The sequence below is a fragment of the Brachyhypopomus gauderio genome, unplaced genomic scaffold (genome assembly GCF_052324685.1).
Source record: "Brachyhypopomus gauderio isolate BG-103 unplaced genomic scaffold, BGAUD_0.2 sc63, whole genome shotgun sequence".
Taxonomy (NCBI): Eukaryota; Metazoa; Chordata; class Actinopteri; order Gymnotiformes; family Hypopomidae; genus Brachyhypopomus; species Brachyhypopomus gauderio.
In genome coordinates this window covers 1,481,209-1,501,978 of record NW_027506884.1, presented here as the reverse complement: position 1 = coordinate 1,501,978, position 20,770 = coordinate 1,481,209, and the positions used below count along the sequence as shown (strand labels likewise).

General features: G+C 48.0%; 1 protein-coding gene across 1 annotated transcript; it reads left to right on the top strand.

Moving 5' to 3' along the window:
• The first annotated feature begins 56 nt into the window (after positions 1 to 56).
• On the top strand, positions 57 to 20,149 carry xpo6 (exportin 6). Its single transcript, XM_076988650.1, has 25 exons — positions 57 to 469; positions 1,485 to 1,575; positions 4,014 to 4,126; positions 4,291 to 4,488; positions 4,689 to 4,848; positions 5,000 to 5,077; positions 5,337 to 5,811; positions 5,980 to 6,106; positions 6,200 to 6,309; positions 6,911 to 7,019; positions 7,116 to 7,208; positions 7,529 to 7,598; positions 9,169 to 9,328; positions 10,089 to 10,181; positions 10,431 to 10,578; positions 10,832 to 10,978; positions 11,206 to 11,377; positions 14,417 to 14,572; positions 15,264 to 15,378; positions 15,824 to 15,902; positions 16,046 to 16,138; positions 16,244 to 16,405; positions 18,790 to 18,888; positions 19,078 to 19,308; positions 19,393 to 20,149. Exons 1-25 carry the CDS (start codon positions 467 to 469, stop codon positions 19,492 to 19,494), a joined length of 3,384 nt encoding a protein of 1,127 aa, XP_076844765.1. The 5' UTR covers positions 57 to 466; the 3' UTR covers positions 19,495 to 20,149.
• Positions 20,150 to 20,770: the final 621 nt, after the last annotated feature.

Below are 20,770 nucleotides of genomic sequence, written 5' to 3'. Positions count from 1 at the left end.
TTGAGATTACGCGGCTCGTCTCGCCGCGGCCGGTTTCATCCGGCCCGAGATGACGAGTTCACTTCCGGTGGGGAGGGGCGCGAGGCAGAGGAAGCGACGAGGCCTGCACGAGCGGCTCGGAACTACAGGAGCGGCCCGGTTACTGTATGTGAGATATAAAACACACACCGTCCTGTTTTAGGACACGGATACGTGAGTTTTAACTATCGGCGCGGCGAGTCTGTTTTTGGGGCGTTATAAGTGCGTGTTTCAGCTCGGTCGGGGCGGCGCGGTGGTTGTGAGTCCAGCAGGACCGACACGGGTGGACCGCAGGGTCCTGGTTCTGCAGGGTCCAGACACCGAACCGGGCGCGATCCCGCGGAACTGTGATGAACCGTCTCGGTGCTCTCGGGCCCGTCGCGACGTGGGCACCATGAGCCCGAAGCCCGAACCTCATCTGGACGTGTAGGCACCGGACGGAGCGGCCATGGTGAGTCCACGTCCTTACACACACACACACACACACACACACACACACACACACACACACACACACACACACACACACACACACACACACACACACACCAGACGCTGCACCAGTGGGTTTAGTTTAAATGCACTGTAGTGTTTAACCCATTAATGCACCAGAGGCCCGGTGGTTCCGTCCATTAACGCTTCCTTCTTTCATTATGAACTGATGACACCTCGCGTTTAAATGCCAGAAGACAGAGACATGTTCTATGGTTTGGTGCTGGTGTTTATTCGTGTGTGTGTGTGTGTGTGTGTGTGTGTGTGTGTGTGTGTGTGTGTGTGTGTGTTATCCCCCCTGTGCTGGTGTTTATTCGGGTGTGTGTGTGAGTATCTCCCCCTGTGCTGGTGGGTGTGTGTGTGTGTGTGTGTGTGTGTTTCCCCCCCGTGCTGTTGTAGTTTCTCTTTCCCTCTTGCAGGACTCTTCACGCCGTCATCAGTCTCTCCTCTGGTGCTTTACAGTAAAATCGGAACAGTTCGGGTTACGTTGCTAGTACGGCCCAAATAACGGTGCCGTTCTTGGGTCGGAAGCGCTACAGCGTTTCAAGACATCTAACGCAGACGGTGTCCGGTTGTACCGTCACGCGCCGTCACGCGCCCCCGCCCCGGTGTGAACTATGCGCGTGGAGCAGCTCGCGACGTGTCGTGACTCATACGAAGAATTCGCAGACCCGGGGCGCGCGCGTGTAGCTGCAGCAGCTCGCGATAGACCTCTTCCTTAAACCCTCTTCCTCGTTTTTACGTGTGTGTGTGTGCGCGTGCATATACATACAACATACACACACGCACATACACAAATATTGTGCAAACCTTCTGCATTCAATGAAGTTGATTTGTGAGAACGTTCAAATAAAAATGTGATATTTGATGTGATTGCATATGACCTGAAGCCACTCGGTCTTGTCAATAGACATCGCCTTATTTTCTGACCCACTCGTTTTGATCACTCTCTCATTTTCATCTCTCTCCTAAAGGCGGCGGAGGACGCTTCTCTGCGTGTTCTTGAAAGTCTTATGACCGAGTTTTTCCACAGCTGCACTACCAATGATCGCAAGAGAGAAATTGGTGAGTCTGAGCCCATACGCCTCCTTTGGGGAAGGATGTTCGTTTATCGCCTTGTGTTTAAGATGCAAGGGAAGCTCATCACCTCCTTTATGAAGGTCTTTTGCTCCACTGAAACCCTCAGCTTTTATGTACAGCATGTTTCAGAACTTGGTTGCATGTGAAGTTTCCTTCTTAACATTTTTTGAACTGCAACGTATAAGAGATATAAACATCTTCACAATTTTATTACTAATTTAGTCAGTGTCATGCTTTGTTAAACCCAAACTCTTATTTTTACAACAGTAGTGTGTGTACATCCATGCACAAGGGGCAGTCATGGCCTGGTGGTAGGGAACTAGTCTTGCGACCGGAGGGTCGTGGGTTCGATTCCCAGACCTGAGGCCATGATTGAGGTGCCCTTGAGCAAGGCACCTAACCCCAACTGCTCCCTGGGCGCCGGGATAGGGCTGCCCACCGCTCTGGGCACGTGTGATCCACAGCCCCCTAGTAATCACTAGTGTGTGTGTGTGTGTGTGTGTGTGTGTGTGTGTGTGTGTGTGTGTGTGTGTGTGTTCTAATTGCACAGATGGGTAAATACGGAGGACAAATTTCGATTGGGGTGTAAATTCATAATTCACAATTGACAAATATGGCTCATTTCATGCATGCATGCACAATAACACACAGGCAAAGAAGGCACATTTATGCAGCAATACATTTTAATAGAACCCGTGGAAAACCGAAGGCTTTGGTCATTTGTATCTAACTGTGGTAGATATTACAGTTCTGCAACGTGCCTCATTTGTTACAGGTTTTGCACACCTACATTTAGGCAATTTAGCGCATTCTCCCTGGCACATAATCTCAATAGGACTGGATAGAAAGTGCATGTGAACCACCATCTTCAGTTCTCTCCATAGCTGTTCTATGGGTTTTAAGTCAGGACTTTGACTGGGCCTCACATACACTCGTCCCTAACTTTGCCTCGGCTGTATGCGTCTGCTCGTTGTGGAAAGGTGAAGCCACACACCAGAGGACGTGTGTGCGCTCAGGAGCAGCTTGTCCTCCAGGGACTCTCTGTATTTGGTTGCGTTTATCCTTCCCTCAGTTCTGAGGAGGTTCTCTGTCCCTGCAGCTTGAGGAGCACCTGGGTCGGAGTGCTTTAAATGTCATTTGGCAAACTCACAGTGGGCTGTCCTGTCCCTTTTTGCTTAAGAGTGACTTTTGTCCAGCTGCTCTGTCATTGGGGGTTGACTGGAGGAGGTGTTGAGTGTTTGTAGAGGATATGTCTGGGTTTTTGGTGCCTTCAAGTCCCTTCGTGTCTGGTTGCATAGTTTGGCTAAGCAGTCAATTCCAGCAAGAGTCCTTGTGGTTCCAAATCTTCATTTCAAATTATAGAGGCCTCCTGGGACACTCGAATCTTCACAAATGGGTTTTTACTCTTCTACAGATCACTGCCTCATCACAGTTTTGTCATGATGGTCTACAGAGAGTTCCTTTGGGCTGTAATGAATCTGCTTAGGTCCTGACATGCAGAATTGTGGGACCTTTTATAAAACAGTGTTTGTCTTCCTTAGTCCAGTTTGCCCTACAGTTGCACTACAATTACATTATGGAGAAATCTCAAGGACAATTATTTAATAATACACTTATTTAATCTATAATAGAGTCAAATTTAAATAATCTAATAACAATTAAATCTACATTAAAATGTGGCAAAATCAGAAGTGGTGTGTGAACTGAACTCTGTGAACTGAAATCACAATGTAACGTTATGTTTTTATTTAAACACAAAATAAATACAATCAAAGGCACTGAAGACTTGTAGCCGTCCTCACTCACCAGCTGTGACCTTTTAAATTCTGAAGTGTTTCTTGCCTTCACCCCTGGTTGTTTGAACATGTCTGGAAGGAAGCTGTTTGCTAGGCAGCTAGTCTTTCATGAACACGAGCTAGTAATTTAGTCCAAATATCCATCGGAAGGTTGGCTATATGTTCACAATTCGTATATTATAGGGATCTGTCTGGTAAGGTACTAATAAAATCTGTTGTTTAAGGATTTATACTGGATACATCCTGTTGTGCATGTCAACAGATGGGCAAGATTCTGTAGTTATATACTGTTAAAGCCACTTACAAGGTAGATCAAATCAAATATATTTATAAAGCGCTTTTCACAACACATTGTCACAAAGCGCAATAATTAGATGTCCCTTTAAAGCAAGTGTTTCTAATTCAGCGTATGTTGAGTACATATATCAGTTTATTTCATGTCATTAGTGTACTTATTCCACTGCTCTGAGTTCTCTCTGCTGTTTCGGTCTTGTGCGGTCGACAGCCTGTCACCTAAGCCACACGTTAACAGCTGGCGGTACCATAACGCCCTTCATCACGCTGGCGTGGTCAGACCCTCGTCGAGCGCTAATGATGAACGTTGTTGTGTTGCACTTATCTTTGCAGAGGAGCTACTGAACAGTTTTGCTGGGCAGCCTGCCTCATGGAGGCACTGCCTCTACTTCCTCTCCAACAGCAGGAACGAATATGTCATGATGTACAGCCTCACGGTGTTCGAGGTCAGTATACACACACACACACCTCCACATGTGCGTTATGTAACGTTCATTTATGGTTACCGGTGATTTGTTGCAGTGTCTGTAGACGCACGTTCTTTTATCAAAGGCTCGCGGAGATATTGTCAGCCCTCATACGGTGACCCTGATGTTTGGTTCCTCTCTAGAACCTGGTGAATAAAATGTGGGTGGGCGTGGCCAGTGAGGACAAGGCGGAGCTGCGCAGCTGCTTGCCCAAGCTGCTTCTGTCCCAGCATGCTCAGCTGCCGTTCTTCATCAGAAACAAGCTGTGCAAAGTCATCGTGGACATCGGACGCCAAGATTGGCCAATGTTCTACCAAGAATTCTTTAGCAACACATTACAGGTACATGTGACACACCAGCGTTGAGATCCTACATGTTTTATTGTTTTTCAAGGTATATATTCATCTTTGCTGAATGAGTATTAGTATTTTTGCAAAGGTGATCGGATACTGTCTTCAACCTAGTGGTACACGAGACTGCAGGGTGCCTTTCTTTGCTGGTCTGAATTGAGCCCAGACGTCTTTTTGTGTGTGTGTGTTAGTTGGTGCAGTCACCCTCCCTCGCTCCGCTGGGCTTGGTCCTGCTGAAGATGACGTCTGAGGAGCTGGTGTGTCCGAGGGAAGATCTCAGTGTTGCCCGGAAAGAAGAACTGAAGAAACTCTTGCTGGAGCAAATCCCCACTGTACTAAACTTACTAACTGGTGAGGCCACTGAACACCCGTTAGTCCAACCGAGAAGTCTAATCTTCTAAGATCTTTTATTATTCATGTAGAAGACGGCTCCCGAAGGTTGGGTCCGTGTGATCCGATAGCGATGATGCTAAATTGGTGAACATTTCGTTCTGGTTCTTAGGTATTCTGGAAACCGTTTGGAACAAGCACAGTGTTACATTTTCAACGCCCCCTCCGTCACCCACATCAAGAGAGACGAGTAAGCCCCACTCTCCCCTCTCTGTATCTCGCCAGTGTCTTCGCACATTTGATTTCCTGCAGCATTCGCAAGAGTTTGTCAGAGCGTTGAGCTTTGGCGTGTTCCTTTCTGAGGGCATATGTGAGAGACCCGTCACACAGCAGGCCCACCCTGTTGGTGTCCTGGAGACGTGCCTGCTATCGGCTGCTTGACGGGGGACCCTGTGGTGGATTTGTGACTGTCTCTCTCTCTCTCCGTGGCCCATGGCCGGCTTCCGCAGGTGCGCTGGTGGGAGACGGCGCTCGGGCGGGTCTGGCGCTGGAGAGCGCCACGCTGTGTCTGCTGGCGCTGGAGTGCCTGGCCCACCTCTTCAGCTGGATCCCTCTCTCCTCCTCCATCACGCCCGCCCTGCTGGCCTCCATCTTCCACTTTGCGCGTTTTGGCTGCCAGCCGCCAGTCAAGGCCAAGCCCCCGCCCACCTCCAACGGGGACTCCGCCCCCAGCGGTCTCCTGGCCAACGGGAGCCAGGGGCAGGGAAGGACGGGCCAGATGGTGGGCCACGCGGACCGAGCCCGGCTGGGCGTGATGGCGATGAACTGCATCAACGAGTTGATGTGTAAAAACTGCGTCCCTCTGGACTTTGAGGAGTTTCTGCTGCGGATGTTTCAGCAGACGTTCTACCTGCTGCAGAGACTCACGAACTCGCACGTCAACACACACACGGTCAAGAACCGGCTGCAGGAGCTGGATGAAAGGTGAGGTCACGCACGTCACGCGCACGTCACGCGCAGCCCGCACACAGCAGCGGAGAGCGTTCACCTGCACACACGAACCCGTCACGCGCAGGCCGCACACAGCAGCTTCACAACGATGCCTTCCGTCTCCTGTGTTCTTCACCCTCTCACCCTCTTCCTCCGCTTCAGTTACTTGGAGAAGTTCACCGACTTCCTGCGGCTCTTTGTTAGCGTCCATCTGAGGAGGATCGAGTCCAACCACCAGTTTCCTCTCGTGGAGTTTCTGGCTCTGCTCTTCAAGTACACCTTCAACCAGGTAGACGTGAACGGACCGCGCTGCCTTCACTAAACCCTGACCTGTGTCGTCCGTTTCGCCACTCTGTTCTGATCCTGGAACGTTGTTTTCCAGCCAACACACGAGGGCTACTTGTCCTGTCTGGAGATATGGAGCATATTCCTGGACTACCTGACCACAAAGATCAGGAGTCGGCTGGCTGACAGAGACAGCGTTTTAAACAGGTACGTGAACGTGCAGCCCATAACGAAGGTAATGGCCACCCGGCAGCTGAAGCTACTGCATAGCTGGGAGTACTGGGTAAAGGAGATTGGGTCACAGTTGAACACATTTGTTAAGCATTGAACCATAAAAACTGTTTTCATTCACTTCCCCAAAGTCTGCAGATAAACCCAGAGTAAAACAAAGATCACACACACGCACACACAGCCAGGATGAAGTAATGTACGTCTTTGTGTGTCCACTGACGTTTCCACGAGCAGACACCTTCCTGCTGTGCTAATGACACGCGCAGTGTTGCACCTGTTTCTCACCACCACCAGCTCGCCACGTTTTCTTAAGCGATAAAGCTGCAGTCGGCCATTACGTTCATGGGAAGGCTCCTCCAGGGCTTTTCTCCTGGCCCTTCTGGGACACCGTAGCGCTGGTCTCCAGGACTGTGTGGCTCCGTGAAGCGGTGGTGTGGTGTTTTGGTTCTGTTCCCCCCGGGCCCAGACCCGGTGGACGGGCTCGTTCTGCAGAGGCCTGGCCTCCCCCGGGTGCTGTGTGCCCTGCGTGTGAGCGTGTCTGATATGGGCTGGGTCATTTTGGGGCTGTGCGCTGCAGGTACAAAGACGCCCTGGTCCTGCTGCTCAGGGAGGTTCTGAACCGGGTCCAGTTCAGAGTGAACCAGAGTCAGCTGGAGGAGCTGGACGACGAGTCCCTGGATGATGATGTAAGTGGGGCTGCGGCCAGCTCGCCTGATTGGACGCCTGCAGCTAGTGGGCGGGATCTCTGGGCTGAACTTTCCCTTGTTCTCTGGTTGCTGTAGCAACAGACGGAGTGGCAGCGATATTTGCGTCAGAGTTTGGAGGTGGTTGCCAAGGTGATGGAGCTGCTGCCGTCCCAGACGTTTTCAATTCTGGTAAGTGTGTGTGTGTGTGTGTGTGTGTGTGTGTGTGTGTGTGTGTGTGTGTGTGTGTGTGTGTGTGTGTGTGTGTGTGTGTGTGTGTGGAGGGGGGCCGTGCACATGTGATCCATCTGTTTTCTTTCCTCAGGTCTTTTGTTTGTGATGCTCTTTTATCAAGGTCTCATTAGGTATTCAGAAAGACTCATTAAAATACAAACTCACATGAAAGCTCGTTTATTCTTCAGTGAATCACCACGAGCCTCTTCTGTGAGAATGGGTTATATTGCCGATATCAACACAGTGTGTGTGTGTGTGTGTGTGTGTGTGTGTTTCAGTTCCCAGTGCTTCAGGAGGACTTGGACATTTATCTTGGACTACAGCAGTTCATTGTTACCACGGGAACCAGTGAGCCTTGTTTTATATCAATGCATTTTGACATCCATAGGTTTATGTATTTGTGTACACACACACACACGCACTATATAATTATTTCTGTGTGCATGTCTGGTGTGGGTAACTGGTCAGTAGTTAAACGGGGCGTTGAAGGCGGGAACATGTAGTGATCGGGGCTTCCTGTGTCTGCTGGAGCTGGTCCGTACAGCTGGGCTGGGTGATAAGCAGTCGCTCCTCTCTCCACATGTAGTCTTTCCTCTCTGGCTTTCTTTCACTGGGCACTCCAAATCACAGGAAATGCACATGGTGTAGAATTAGCATATCCACCTGGGCAGTGGTATATCCACCTGGGCAGTGGTATATCAATCAATCAATCAAAGTTTATTTGTATAGCGCTTTTAACAACTCAAGTTGTCGCAAAGCAGCTTTACAGGGTTTACAAGGTTAACAATACTATGGGTCCAGGCATATCCACCTGGGCAGTGGCCTTTCAGCACTGCCAGTTAATATGCAGCGCTAACTTGAGCTTATTAAGTAGTTTCATGTTTTCTCATGGTTTTTTTTCTTTTCAAATGCTTCAGTTATGCAAATGTTTGCCTGCCACACTGTCCTCATGCGGTGGGTTAGTCATTCGTTCTGACTGGCGTGGACGCGGTCGTCATCGGTCGCCCTGTGTGCGGCTTGGCCGGCGTGTCGGTGACGGCTGTAGGAGCGAGCGTGTTCTAAAGCGGGACAGAGAAGCACGGTGGTGGATCCACACGCAAAGATGGGCGTGCAGCGTCTCTCTCGTCACTCTCCACTGTTATCTACGTTTGTCGGTTACTTTGCCTACTTACAAATGTGCTTTTCCCCCATATGGCATGAAGTGAGAAAAGAGGCGGGGCCTTCTGCCCAAACAGCTGATGAGGGAGTTGCCTGTTACCATGGGAATTAGCCAAAACTTTTGAGTTTGTTGTTTTGAAACAACCATACGAAGTTAATTAGAAATGGCTGGAGTTGCTTGTATTTGGCTGACACGTTGTAAGCTGCAGGGTAAGAAAGCTGTGAAGACGTGTGTGTTTGTGCGCGTGTGTGGAGAGAAGTAGCGTGGTGGTGAAGCGTTTGAAGTGTGTTTGTCTCAGAGGGCTTACGACGTCAGTTGCTCTTCGGCTTGCTGTGTGTCAGCTCGGGCCTTAGTAAGAATGGCTGTTTCTCCAACAGTTCTCATTGTGCATAGCAAGACTTTGTGGACGGTGGACAACCTTAGCAGCTCTGTCCCATGGGGAGACCACTTCAGCTTTCAAAACCCCCGACTCATTCAGATGTTACTGTTAAATACATTTGCACTGGTTAACCATACTGTTTCCTGTTTTTCTTTTTTCTTTTTTTAAAAGGAGCTTTATTGAGTTGTTTTGTGATCTTCAACAACTTCCCAATAGGAAGAGGCACCATGTGTCTTAGCACCAGACATGTCTGTGAGACTGCAGTACAGGGAAATGGCATGACTTTTTTAATAAGAGTTGGACTGACTGAGATTGAATCTCTGCCTATGTTGAGTATATTAATGTCACTCTGATGCGTGTGTGTGTGTTTCTCTGTGCAGGTCGCAGGTTGAACATCACGGCAGAGGCGGACTGCAGACGGCTACACTGCGCTCTGCGAGACCTCAGCTCGCTGCTCCAGGCGGTCGGACGTCTGGCCGAGTTCTTCACCGGCGACGTCTTCAACGCTCGCTTCCGGGACGCCCTGGCCGTGGTCCAGAGGTCAGCAGCTCTCTCCTCTGTGCTCAGCCGCAGTGCTAACTGCAACCTTGTTGTTCCTGTTAACCTGTGGTCATTCTGCTAATAACGTCCAAGTTCCAGCCAATACACATAATTTGGTTGGCAGTGTTTTGCTTGCTTTTGAAAACGGGCTTGTGGTTTTCACATTTCTCATTATGGTTTGATCCTTCTGATCAGACTCCCAGCAAGGCTATTATATATAGAAAAACGTATCAGGTTTGCTGTCTTATAATGGGACCAAAATGTCACCATATTGGAGCCTCTGGGGGCCTCACTGGTGAGACTGGGCCGCCCACCACATCAGCACAGGGGCCACTGGGACATCGTGGAGGCGCTATGACACCCAGCGCTGCTCCTGCAGTAGCAGAACCTTTTAAAATGGACCTCGAAACTCATGTAGCTGTGGCGGTTGCTGGGGTTGGCGTTGGGCTGCTGTCACGGCAGAGCGGGGCTGGCCAGTAGAGGGAGCCGTGGAGGTCACGCAGATCGCCTTGAGCGTGACACGTGGACCGCGACTGTCTGGAGGCGGCCAGGAGGGCGCTGTCACCACGACGGCAGTGTGGCTGCGAAGGGCAGATGGTTTTACATCCGTTTAAAGGAAAGAAACACACTGACCCAGTGGCCCCAGGGCATGAAATGGATGTTGAAAGGTTTTTTTTTTTTTTTTTTGAGAGTGTAATAATTCCTTCCTTATGGCCGCTACTGGTTCCATCTGTGTGTGGTTCTGTGTTTGACCCGTCAGGCTGGTGGAGGTCACGTGTTATGGGTCGCAGATCAGCCTCTATGATGTGGAGACGGCAGTACCGTCAGTGCTTAAACCGGACCTCATAGACGTGTAAGTACACACACACACTACACACACACACTATACACACTATATACACACACGCACACACACACACACACACACACACACACACACACAGTTTATAGATGACCAGCAATTTCTTTTAATTTGTTACTATTGTTGTATTTAAATCATTAACCTTTCTTTATATATACATGCACATTTAACATGATTATTAATTTATAGTCCTTAAGTCTTTTGTATAAAATGTGATGTTGTATAAATCGTTTTTTGCAGCCATGCGCAGTCATTGGCCGCGCTGCAGGCCTGCTCTCATTGGCTGGCTCAGTTCTGCAGCGAGGTTCAGCGTCAGCAAGACCAAACGCAGTTCGTGGACCTCATCACCTCCAGCATGGCGGCCACCACGCCCCTCATCAACGCCAAGGTATCGGCACCGCTGCTGGAATGTGGGTCTGCGGGACTCTGGTGTGTGTGTGTGTGTGTGTGTGTGTGTGTGTGTGTGTGTGTGTGTGTGTGTGTGTGGGAACAGCAGTGTGAAGGACTTACTGATTTAATGTGTGGGACGTCTGCTGTATTGTTTTAGCTGATGTTGATGTTTAGATGATGTTATCAGTCCTCTCTCCTCCTAATCTGTGGAGCTCCAGCCGATGTTCTCGTGCGCTTCGCTGGTCCTGCAGGTTCCTGAGAAACTGCTGTTGTCTGCGTGCCATCTTCTGGTCTCCATGGCGACAACCGTGCGGCCCGTGTTCCTGGTGTCGTTGCCGGCCGTCCAGAACGTCTTCAACCTGATCACGGAGAACCACAATCACAGACTGCCTCAGGAGGTGTGTGTGTGTGTGTGTGTGTGTGTGTGTGTGTGTGTGTGTGTCTTCATTTATTTTGGTGTGAAATAAAAAACAACTCTTTGGTATACATGTATGTCTCATGGCTGGGGAAGTGCTTATTCCTGAAATAATTGATTTGTGTGTGTGTGTGTGTGTGTGTGTGTGTGTGTGTGTGTGTGTGTGTGTGTGTGTGTGTGTGTGTGTGTGTGTGTGTGTGTGTGTGACAGGCTCATGTGCTGGTTTGTAGAGCTCTGTCCAACATGCTCCTGTTGCCATGGCCCAGTCTGCCTGAGGCAGAGCAGCAGTGGCCAAGCAGATCATCCAATCACGCGCGTCTCATCAGCACCCTCACGCATCAGTACCGCCTCCAGCCCCGCCCACCGGACCACCATCCCAACAGTGAGTGCGTCAGCCTTTAACCCAAACGTACCATCTGGTGATGCTTCACACCATTGGGGGGCGCTAGCGAACACCTCGTCATACATTTTGGCCTATGAATGTCACGTGAGGTTGAAGGCCGTTTCACACTGAATATTTTTGTCAATAACTGGACATGGTTAGATGGTTTTTTTCCTGGTTTAGTGATTCCACAGAGAGAAAGGTCAACACCAGTGGTGGGTTTTCCTCGTATGCCCTTAAGCATGGGGCAGTCATGGCCTGGCGGTTAGGGAACTGGTCTTGTGACCGGAGGGTCGTGGGTTCGATTCCCAGACAGGCCATGACTGAGGTGCCCTTGAGCAAGGCACCTAACCCCAACTGCTCGCCGGGCTAGGGCTGCCCACCGCTCTGGGCACGTGTGATCCACAGCCCCCTAGTAATCACTAGTGTGTGTGTTTGTGTGTTCTGATTGCACAGATGGGTTAAAAGCGGAGGACAAATTTCGATTGGGGTGTAAAAATCACAATCGACAAAATATGGCACATTTCATTTCATTTCATCAATTACAGCCTGAGGTCGAGTTGTGCTGAATCACGGCGTCCCACTCTTCATGAAGCTCAACCTGCAGGTCTCTGAGGCTCAGCGGTACAGAGTTAAGAGCCACTACGCGGCGACTCTGCTGATCTCATAGCTGTTCTATGGGCCTGAGTTCTGGAGAAAGTGCAGGCTGCTCCATTTGAGGTTCACCAGGCTCCATCAGCCGTTACCTAATGATCCAACCTCCATGAGCTGGAAAATTATCGTTCTTGAAGATGAAACTGGGCCTGTGTTGTTCATGCAGAACCCCAATGACTGGATGAATGTTATTTCATGTAATGTAATGTAATTTGCTTGTCACAAAGTGTAGGGCAGTTCTGTATTGACTAGATGTACCGTAACACCACCATCAGAGTCTTGACTAGTGACAGTGATGCATATCGCTCTCCTTGACATAGCCAACATCATAGTGGCCATTGTGGCCATTATTTCTGCTCGGCATGACTAGTTTCATCGGTGATCACTTAGGCCCACTGGTTCCTCGTCCAGCCTAAATGCAGGCCAAAAGACTTGCAGTCTGTCTGTCTCTTTTGCAACCTGCTGATGACACTGTGATATTCTAAACTCTGTGGCCACTTCCGTCTGAGAACATCCTGTTTGAATCTTTGCAATAGTGAGGTGCTGTTGATCAATTGTTGGGTGTCGTCTTGGTCTCATGATGACAAAATGTGAACAGCACGATGAGGACTGTTGAAATAACAATTCTAATTGAACCAGGAAATTAATACAGTTGTGTACAGTTGTGAATTTTGCCATTAAGCTTGTACTGAAACACTTGAACACGTGCATTCAAATATTTAGAGGAGGTCACGTTAAATTCACCTGTAAATGTTGGAGTGCATTTTAGCTTCAACCTGAAATTTCAAATTTCACCAAATGTGCATAACACATGTTACACACACACACACACACACACACACACACACACACACACACACACACACACACACACACACACACACACACACACACACACACACACACACACACACACACACACACACACACACACATCCTTAATTGTATAGATCAGCCATGGTATCAGTGAGTAGTTTCCTGCAACATGCAAAGGACTCTTTCACAGGGGCAGGTCAGAACAGACCACAGAAGACAAATTTGTAATTCAACCTCTTGTCGTCTTTCAAATTTGCCTTCCGAGGTCGGTCTCAGCACAACGCCTTCAAGCCCATGATGCTAACACTGGTTGAAGCCCATCTGAGCTTTGACCGTGAAGCAGCAGGTTAGATGTGTCGGGTCGATAAAGCCGGTGCTCAACTGGCAGAACGACCCGATGGCCACTGGAGAACCGACGGTGGTTTGGGCAGCATTTGGCAGTGCCGTGCGGTACCTGCGTTCCTCCGCTCCTCCGCTCCAGGGCTGGTCGGTTGGGGGGTCATCCAATATCTAAACGGTCACCCAAAACAAAGCTCCAGGCTATTTGAAGACAAGGAGGAGACTGTGGGCTTCAGGTCATGCACTGGCCAGCAGGTGGCCTGATGTGGCGTGAACTCGACAGTTGTAACTGTTGAATCTGCAACAGGTGACTCACCCTGATGAGTCAAAAACATACAAAATGTCAACAAATTATTCAGTTGATTTAAAAATTTTTGTTAGATCATATTTTGGTCTAGAGTATGCTCATATATTAACTGCATAAATATAAAACATAACACAGGAAAATGGGGTCCTCTAAAACATTTGACTAGTGGAAAATGCACAAATATAATGGAATGCTTCATTTAGGCAATTTTCAGGTTATCAGCTGTGGGGAATTGGGTGATGTGTAAATAGGAAGACTCTCCAGTTCTGTGTATGTAAATATGTAAAGGAGGCCAAAAACATAATTTGCAGTATACCAGAAATGCCGGATGGAAACACGCCAAACTCAGACTTCATTACATCAAACAAAACTTGTGCAACAGCAGTTTTTTTGGAGTAAATTGTCATTATGTAAAATGATTTTATCTCATAAAAGTAAATTTGATGGAAACAATCTGCTTACTTCAAAATATGCTAATCTTTTTTTTTTTCCTCTCGAACACATTTTAATTTTATCGCTTGCAAAACATGGTTAGAGCCATGAGCTCTTGGATGTGTGGTGGTCTTATTTCTCGTATTTCTCGATGTTCTTTCTCTGGTCTGGTGTTTGGCTGTTAGGTCATGTCTGCTGTGGTGAGCAGACACCACAACGTGGTGAAACGTGGCCATGTGACCTCTAGAGGGAAGTAGAGAGTTGCTTTTTGAGGGAAAGTCAGTGTTCACGACTCTCGGCCAATGAACTCGCAGCATCTTGTGCCTTTTTCTCATCACCTTTTATGATTGGTTTATACTTCCAAAGCCATATGGGAGACCAGGAATGTCCCTAAGCCCTGTTGAAATGTGCAAGTCCATATAATTATTCAGTGTGTTCTGGACTCTCCCATTGACCCACCTACTCACCCACACTCCCTCCATCCTTCCCAGGTAAGGTGGTGCTCCAACAGACCCTGTGTGTACTCCGAGACCTCGTGGACAGCATATCGGGAGAAGCCACCAAATCCAGACAGATCTGTTATCAGAGCCTGCAGGAGTCCGTCCAGGTCACCCTGGCTCTCTTCCGTCTGTACCTCCAACAGCCCGGTGAGACGCAGGGCATCAGGGTGGTGGCAGCACTGGCTCCACCCCCGGCTGCCACACCCACCCTGCCAACGTGCCACGGGGCTCTTGCTATTCCTGTTGGCGCTGTGCTGCCACTATTGGTTTTTAAAGGAACGCCAGCCCGTTATGCTTTTGTGTAAAGATCAAATCCCTGCCCAGTGGAATATAGCTTTTGGTATCATAAACTGTCCCAGTGCTGATTCAGTTAGTGAGTACGAACATGTCCTTCATGTTTCATCTGTTGTGACTAAAGGTTTGTTACTGTGGACGATCGAGCTGCGGATATAAAAGCAACCACCTACAAAGAGCGAGCCAGTGGCTAGCCTGCTCTCCTGTGCAGTCTTTTGCTATTAATGAAGTGATGAACGGTACAGTCTTGTGACTATCGTGATGCTGGCAGTTCGCTTTGCTCCCAGCTTGTTCTTCCTGACCCCGTGACCTCTGCTCTATGACCCTGATGGCAGTAGCACCATTTGCTATGAGCACGTAAACCAGTTAACTGTCGCTTCTCAAATCCGCACTTGGGCTTGTAAAAAAAAGCAGCGGCGCAAACGTCACACGGCGCTAGTTGGTGGTTTTGTTTGTTTGTTTATTTGTTTGTTTGTTTGTTTGTTTGACGGTGATTCTACTGTTGCTGTTCTATGTCTCACCCCCCCACCCTGCCCCCCCTCAGACGTGACGGACGAGATGCTGAGTTTCTTCCTCGCGTTATTCCAGGCTCTGCGTGTGCAGATGGGGGCAGCCTTCACCGAGCAGATCATTCAGACCTTCCTCAGCATGTTCACCAGGTAGCCCTTCCAGCCCAGAGGCACCACCCCCCAGAGGCACCACCCCCCAGAGGCACCACCCCCCAGAGGCACCACCCCCCAGAGGCACCACCCCCCAGAGGCGGAGAACCCGGCCGCTCTGCTGACTACACCCGGCGTACAGCCAGCATGCCTAGACTTCCACAAACGCTGCAAACCACTGCAGCACTGATCTGAAAAATCAGTGCTTTAAAAGTTTATGGATTTTATTCAGATAAAAATAATGCATTAGTTATTGGTTTATTTGCTTTATTTAGCATTGATGATGGTTTTCTGTGTTAAAATGAGCTTCTAAATGTCCAAGGTCCTGACAGTGCGTTATTCGGGCTGGTTGGTCTATGACTGCATCAGTATGCCAACATGCCTAGCAAGGATCATGAGAGACGTGTTGATGGTGTTTCTGATGAGTAATGTTCTATTGCCCCAGGGAACAACTGGCAGTCAGCATCTTACAGGAGGGCAGTTCTGGCTCAAGAGTGGTGGAGAAATTCCTCAAGATTCTGCAGGTATGAAACTCTAACTATACAGAGTCGTCTTGCAATGTTTCGTCTTTGTTTTTTGCCTTTCAAGAGGTGTACTGTGTGTACTTTTTAAATATTGTGTGTGTGTGTGTGTGTGTGTGTGTGTGTGTGTGTGTGTGTGTGTACAGGTTGTGGTTCAGGAACCTGGTCAGACCTTTAAGCCCATGTTATCCAGTATACTCAGTCTCTGTATGGAGCAGGTGTACCCTATCGTGGCGGAGGTAAGATCTTCATGAGCACCTTCAGAGCTTCCCAGCGTCCTGTCGTGTTCTTCAGACCTGAGCCTTGGCTTTGAGGGTGCCAACACTTCCTGCTTCTGCCTTCAGCACTCCTGTCCCGACGTCAAAGCCGAAATGTTCGAGCTGCTATTCCAAATCCTCCATCACAACTGGAGGTTCTTCTTCAAGACCTCCGTCCTGAGCAGTGTGCAGAGGAGTGAAGTGGAGGAACACATGGAGAACCAGGCGCAGTTCATTGCCGCCATGCAGGTATGAAGACGGGCAGCAGGCTCAGCTGGAGGAGGTGCTAAATCAATCAATCAATCAATCAAATTTTATTTATATAGCACTTTTTACAACAGTTGTTGTCACAAAGCAGCTTTACAAGTGCCGAGTCCTAGCCCCCAGTGAGCAAGCCAAGGGCGACAGTGGCAAGGAAAAACTCCCTAAGGGCATGAGGAAGAAACCTTGAGAGGAACCAAGACTCAGGAGGGAACCCATTCTCCTCTGGCCGACACCGGTCACCATGACAACAACAACAATTTAGACAGAAAGAAAAGGAAAAGATGTAGTAATGTCCATCATGGTGTAGGCATCCGGTTAGGCAGGAGGTGGCCGGCCCAGAATGGATCGCTTGTCTCTCCTCATCTCATTATTCCTCAAGCAGGCGGGCAGACATGTGGAGAAATGAAACAGGGAAAATTAGCTCTGTATGAGGACATATACAGGACAGGTGAAATTATAAACATTTCTGGAGTGTGGCAGCAACTCCGGCATTAAGTTAAACTATTACAGCCTAGCTAAAAAGGCAGAACCAGAAGGTAACATAGGCTTGGGGGCATTCTGAGACAATGGCATCCATCCACTGCACTGTCAACAAACTTGAGTGACCTCGAGCAGTGACAGGATGGCACCAGCGCCCCAGTCTACCATAAAACCCTTCGTCTATGAACCCCTGGATCTGTACCTTTATCTAAGGGGGGATGTTAATTATCAAACGCTAAACCAAATAGGTGGTTTTTCAACCTAGACTTAAGATTATGACTGTGTCAGAGTCCCGGACGCATTTTGGAAGGTTGTTCCAAAGCTGGGGGGCCTTACAAGAAAAGGCTCTTCCCCCTGCTGTTACCTTATTAATTTGTTGAACTAATAACAGACCAGCACCCTGTGATCTTGGTGGACGGGGCGGTTCATAGTAGAAAATAAGTTCCTAGAGGTATTCAGGAGCAAGCCCATGCGGTGCTTTATAAGTTAATAATAGAATTTTTAAATCAATACGGAATTTAACTGGGAGCCAATGCAGGGCTGATAGGACTGGACTGATATGCTGAAATTTTGTAGTTCTGGTCAGAACTCTGGCTGTGGCATTTTGAACTATTTGAAGTTTATTTAGATTCCTATTTGAACATCCTGACAGTAGTGAGTTACAGTAGTCTAATCTAGAGCTAACAAAAGCGTGTACCAATTTTTCTGCATCATCCTGTGATAATGCATTTCTTAATTTAGCAATGTTGCGGAGATGTAGAAATGCTATCCTAGTAGTATTATCTATGTATTTATCAAATGATAGGTCAGAGTCGAGTATGATGCCTAGGTTTTTGGCTACTGTGCCAGGTGTAATGGGGTAGCCTGCGAGATTAAGCATTAGATCTGGAATTTTCTGTTTTGAGGCCTTAGGGCCCAGGAGGAGAACTTCTGTTTTGTCCTCATTAAGTTGGAGGAAGTTTAGGGACATCCAGCATTTAATATCTCTTACACAGGCCTCAATTTTTCCTAAACTGAGTTTGTCATCAGGTTTGGCTGATATGTAAAGTTGTGTCATCTGCATAGCAGTGAAAATTGACACCATTTTGTTTATAACTGTGCCCAATGGTAGCATATATAATGTAAATAATAGTGGTCCTAAAATGGAGCCTTGCGGGACCCCATATTTAACTTTTGTACGTTTGGATGGAATATTATTGAGCTCTACAAACTGATAGCGATTTGTTAAGTAAGAGTAAAACCATGAAAGGGCTGTGCCAAAGACTCCAACCCAGCATTCTAACCTTTCTAGCAAGATCCTATGATCAATTGTGTCAAAAGCTGCACTAAGATCAAGAAGCACTAACAGAGATACATAGCCTTGATCTGAAGCAAGGAGGAGATCATTTGTTACTTTGACTAATGCTGTTTCAGTACTGTGATGGGGCCTAAAACCAGATTGGAACTTTTCAAATATGTGATTCCTATGCAGATTTATAGGCATAGTTGCTGGGCAACAGCTTTTTCTATGATCTTAGATATAAATGATGGAATGATTAAATTGGTCTATATAATTAGATAGCACAGTCGGATCAAGATTTGGTTTTTTGATCAGAGGTTTAATAATTGCTAATTTACATGATTTGGGCATGTGACCTATTGTATTACATAGGATGAATTCTGTGATCAGATGCAAAGCACTTGTCCAATGCAGTCTCACTTGTCCAGTTGATGTGTTTTCATACAGGTGTGTACTATTTGTGTCTGTCTGGACCTGAACACACTTACATTTTTATTTTATTTTTTTACTTGATTCTGTCTAATGGTGCAGTGACATCACAGGAGAAATCTGTTCATGTAAAATGCAGTAACTGATGGTGTTTCTGAGTGGACTATGTCTTGGTTGACAGGCGTTTGGACAGTCTTTTCTTCAGCCAGATATCCACATCTTCAAACGGAACCTCAGCTACCTGGAAATTCTTAACACCAAACACAAACTTTATCACAGGGTGAGATGCACTCTCATGTCAAGTCCAATAATTTTTTCAAATGCGTATCCTTAACGGAATGTAAATATTATTACTGTATACTGTCAGTATAATGTTGGTTCCCTCGTGTTTCTGGTCCCTCCCCCTGCCGTCTGCGTGTGTGCGTGCGTCTGCGTGCATGCGTCTGCGTGCGTGCGTCTGCGCGATCAGAAGCTCTTCAGGAGCTCCATGCTGTTCCACTTCATAAACGTGCTGCTGCAGGTCCTTCTGCACAAGAGCCACGACCTCCTGCAGGACGACATCACGCTGGCCCTCTACAACATGGCCGCCGTCGACTTCCCAGCGTTCTTTTCCTCCTTCCTGCCGGAGTTCGTCAGTGGCTGCCACGGCATTGACCCTCACCAACGCACAACACTTACTCGCAACTTCACACCAGAGAGGGTGAGCACTTGGACTTTGACTTGTCATGATTTTTTTATCTTTTATTTTAAAGCTACAATAAGTAGAATGTCTTGTTCTTTGCAGGACCTGCCGTCGTTTTCTCAGGGAGTGTACAGACTGGTGAATGACCTGCGTTTTTATAGACTGTGCAATGGCAGCCTGCCACCTGGAACGCTGAAACTATAGCAACATGCCCCACTCACCGCACAGCCAAACCATGGCCTGTCCATATTACGGATGTAGATCACTTCCACTTCAGTGATCAAGCCACGCCCTTTGCCAGGGGCCAGCCTATGATCTCTCAGTAAGGGCGGGTCACTAGAGCCACACCCCCTTTGCCACGGGGTTTGCTAGTCAGCTTGTTTTACGTTTATTTCAGCAAAATTTCACAAGTTGCCAATGATCATGAGGCCAAAGTTGCACTGCTGCGATGGGGATGGCGGCCACTCTTATTAAGGTCCAGATTAAGGCTCGGAGTCTGTTGAAAGATGGAGTCTCACCTGATCCGATCCTGATCGAAAGGTCACTGTGGTTTGAGCTTCACAGTTCATGCAGAGTCCTCATAGAGGTTTAACGTGGAGCAGTCAAATTTGAGCCCTGTTCTTTGTAAAAGGACTGCTGTGGTTGTGAGGACTGGGATGTGGTTCATAGCAAACCTGAGTGGGTTCATGGAGAGGGACGCAGAGTGAATAACATGGACTGCCGTGATGCAGAGTACCGAGTTTCTTTTTTCCTCATATGTCTGATTTTAATGTTCATCTCTGTGGAGACAGACTCCTTTCATATCATTCCATCCTGACCCAGGAGACAGACATTCAATAAAGTTTTATAATGAAACAACCGTGTTGGTGCTCTTCTTCTGACTTCACATGGGCTGCATGATTTGAAGGTGTGATGAGGATCGCATGTAGGTTTGGTTTGAAGCCTCGCTCTGTTGTGAACCAGGAGCGTTTCTTTCTCGAGGGCGCATTTAAAGCAGCTCCAGCCGGATACGAGGGTGGTTTGGCTGTTGTGCCACCGAGCGCTAGGATGGGTCCACCACTTTGGCAGGCACCAGGCTCCCTCTCTGCTCCACGTGTGGCCCGACTGGAGCTCTGTGCTCGGGCAGAAGTGGAAACGTCCCCGGGGTGTGTGTGTGCAGGGAGCGGTACTGCTGTACAGAAACGGATCCTTCATTCTCTGTAACCTCCCAACAACCTCACACACTTTCTGCTTCTGCTGAAGTATTAATTGAGACTTTATTTTTCCTTTTCTTCATTCACAATTGAATTTTGGATTTCCCAATGAATTTAACCTTGAAGTCGTTTTTAGCAATAGATGAATGAACAGCAAACTGGTTGGGTTTTTTTTAAATATTATTTTAAGAGTGCTAGATTCAACCATGTTGAGTTGTCTTTGTGTTGACCTGTTAATTTGGCCACCGGCTTCAAATGATTGTTCACTGAAACTCGTGATTCATTGT

What these genes read in the sequence shown, in the direction of transcription:
- xpo6 (XM_076988650.1), top strand. An exon ending in CGCCCCTCATCAACGCCAAG is followed by an intron (nt 10,579 to 10,831) that starts GTATCGGCACCG and finishes CTGGTCCTGCAG; the next exon opens with GTTCCTGAGAAACTGCTGTT. An exon ending in AACACAAACTTTATCACAGG is followed by an intron (nt 18,889 to 19,077) that starts GTGAGATGCACT and finishes CTGCGCGATCAG; the next exon opens with AAGCTCTTCAGGAGCTCCAT.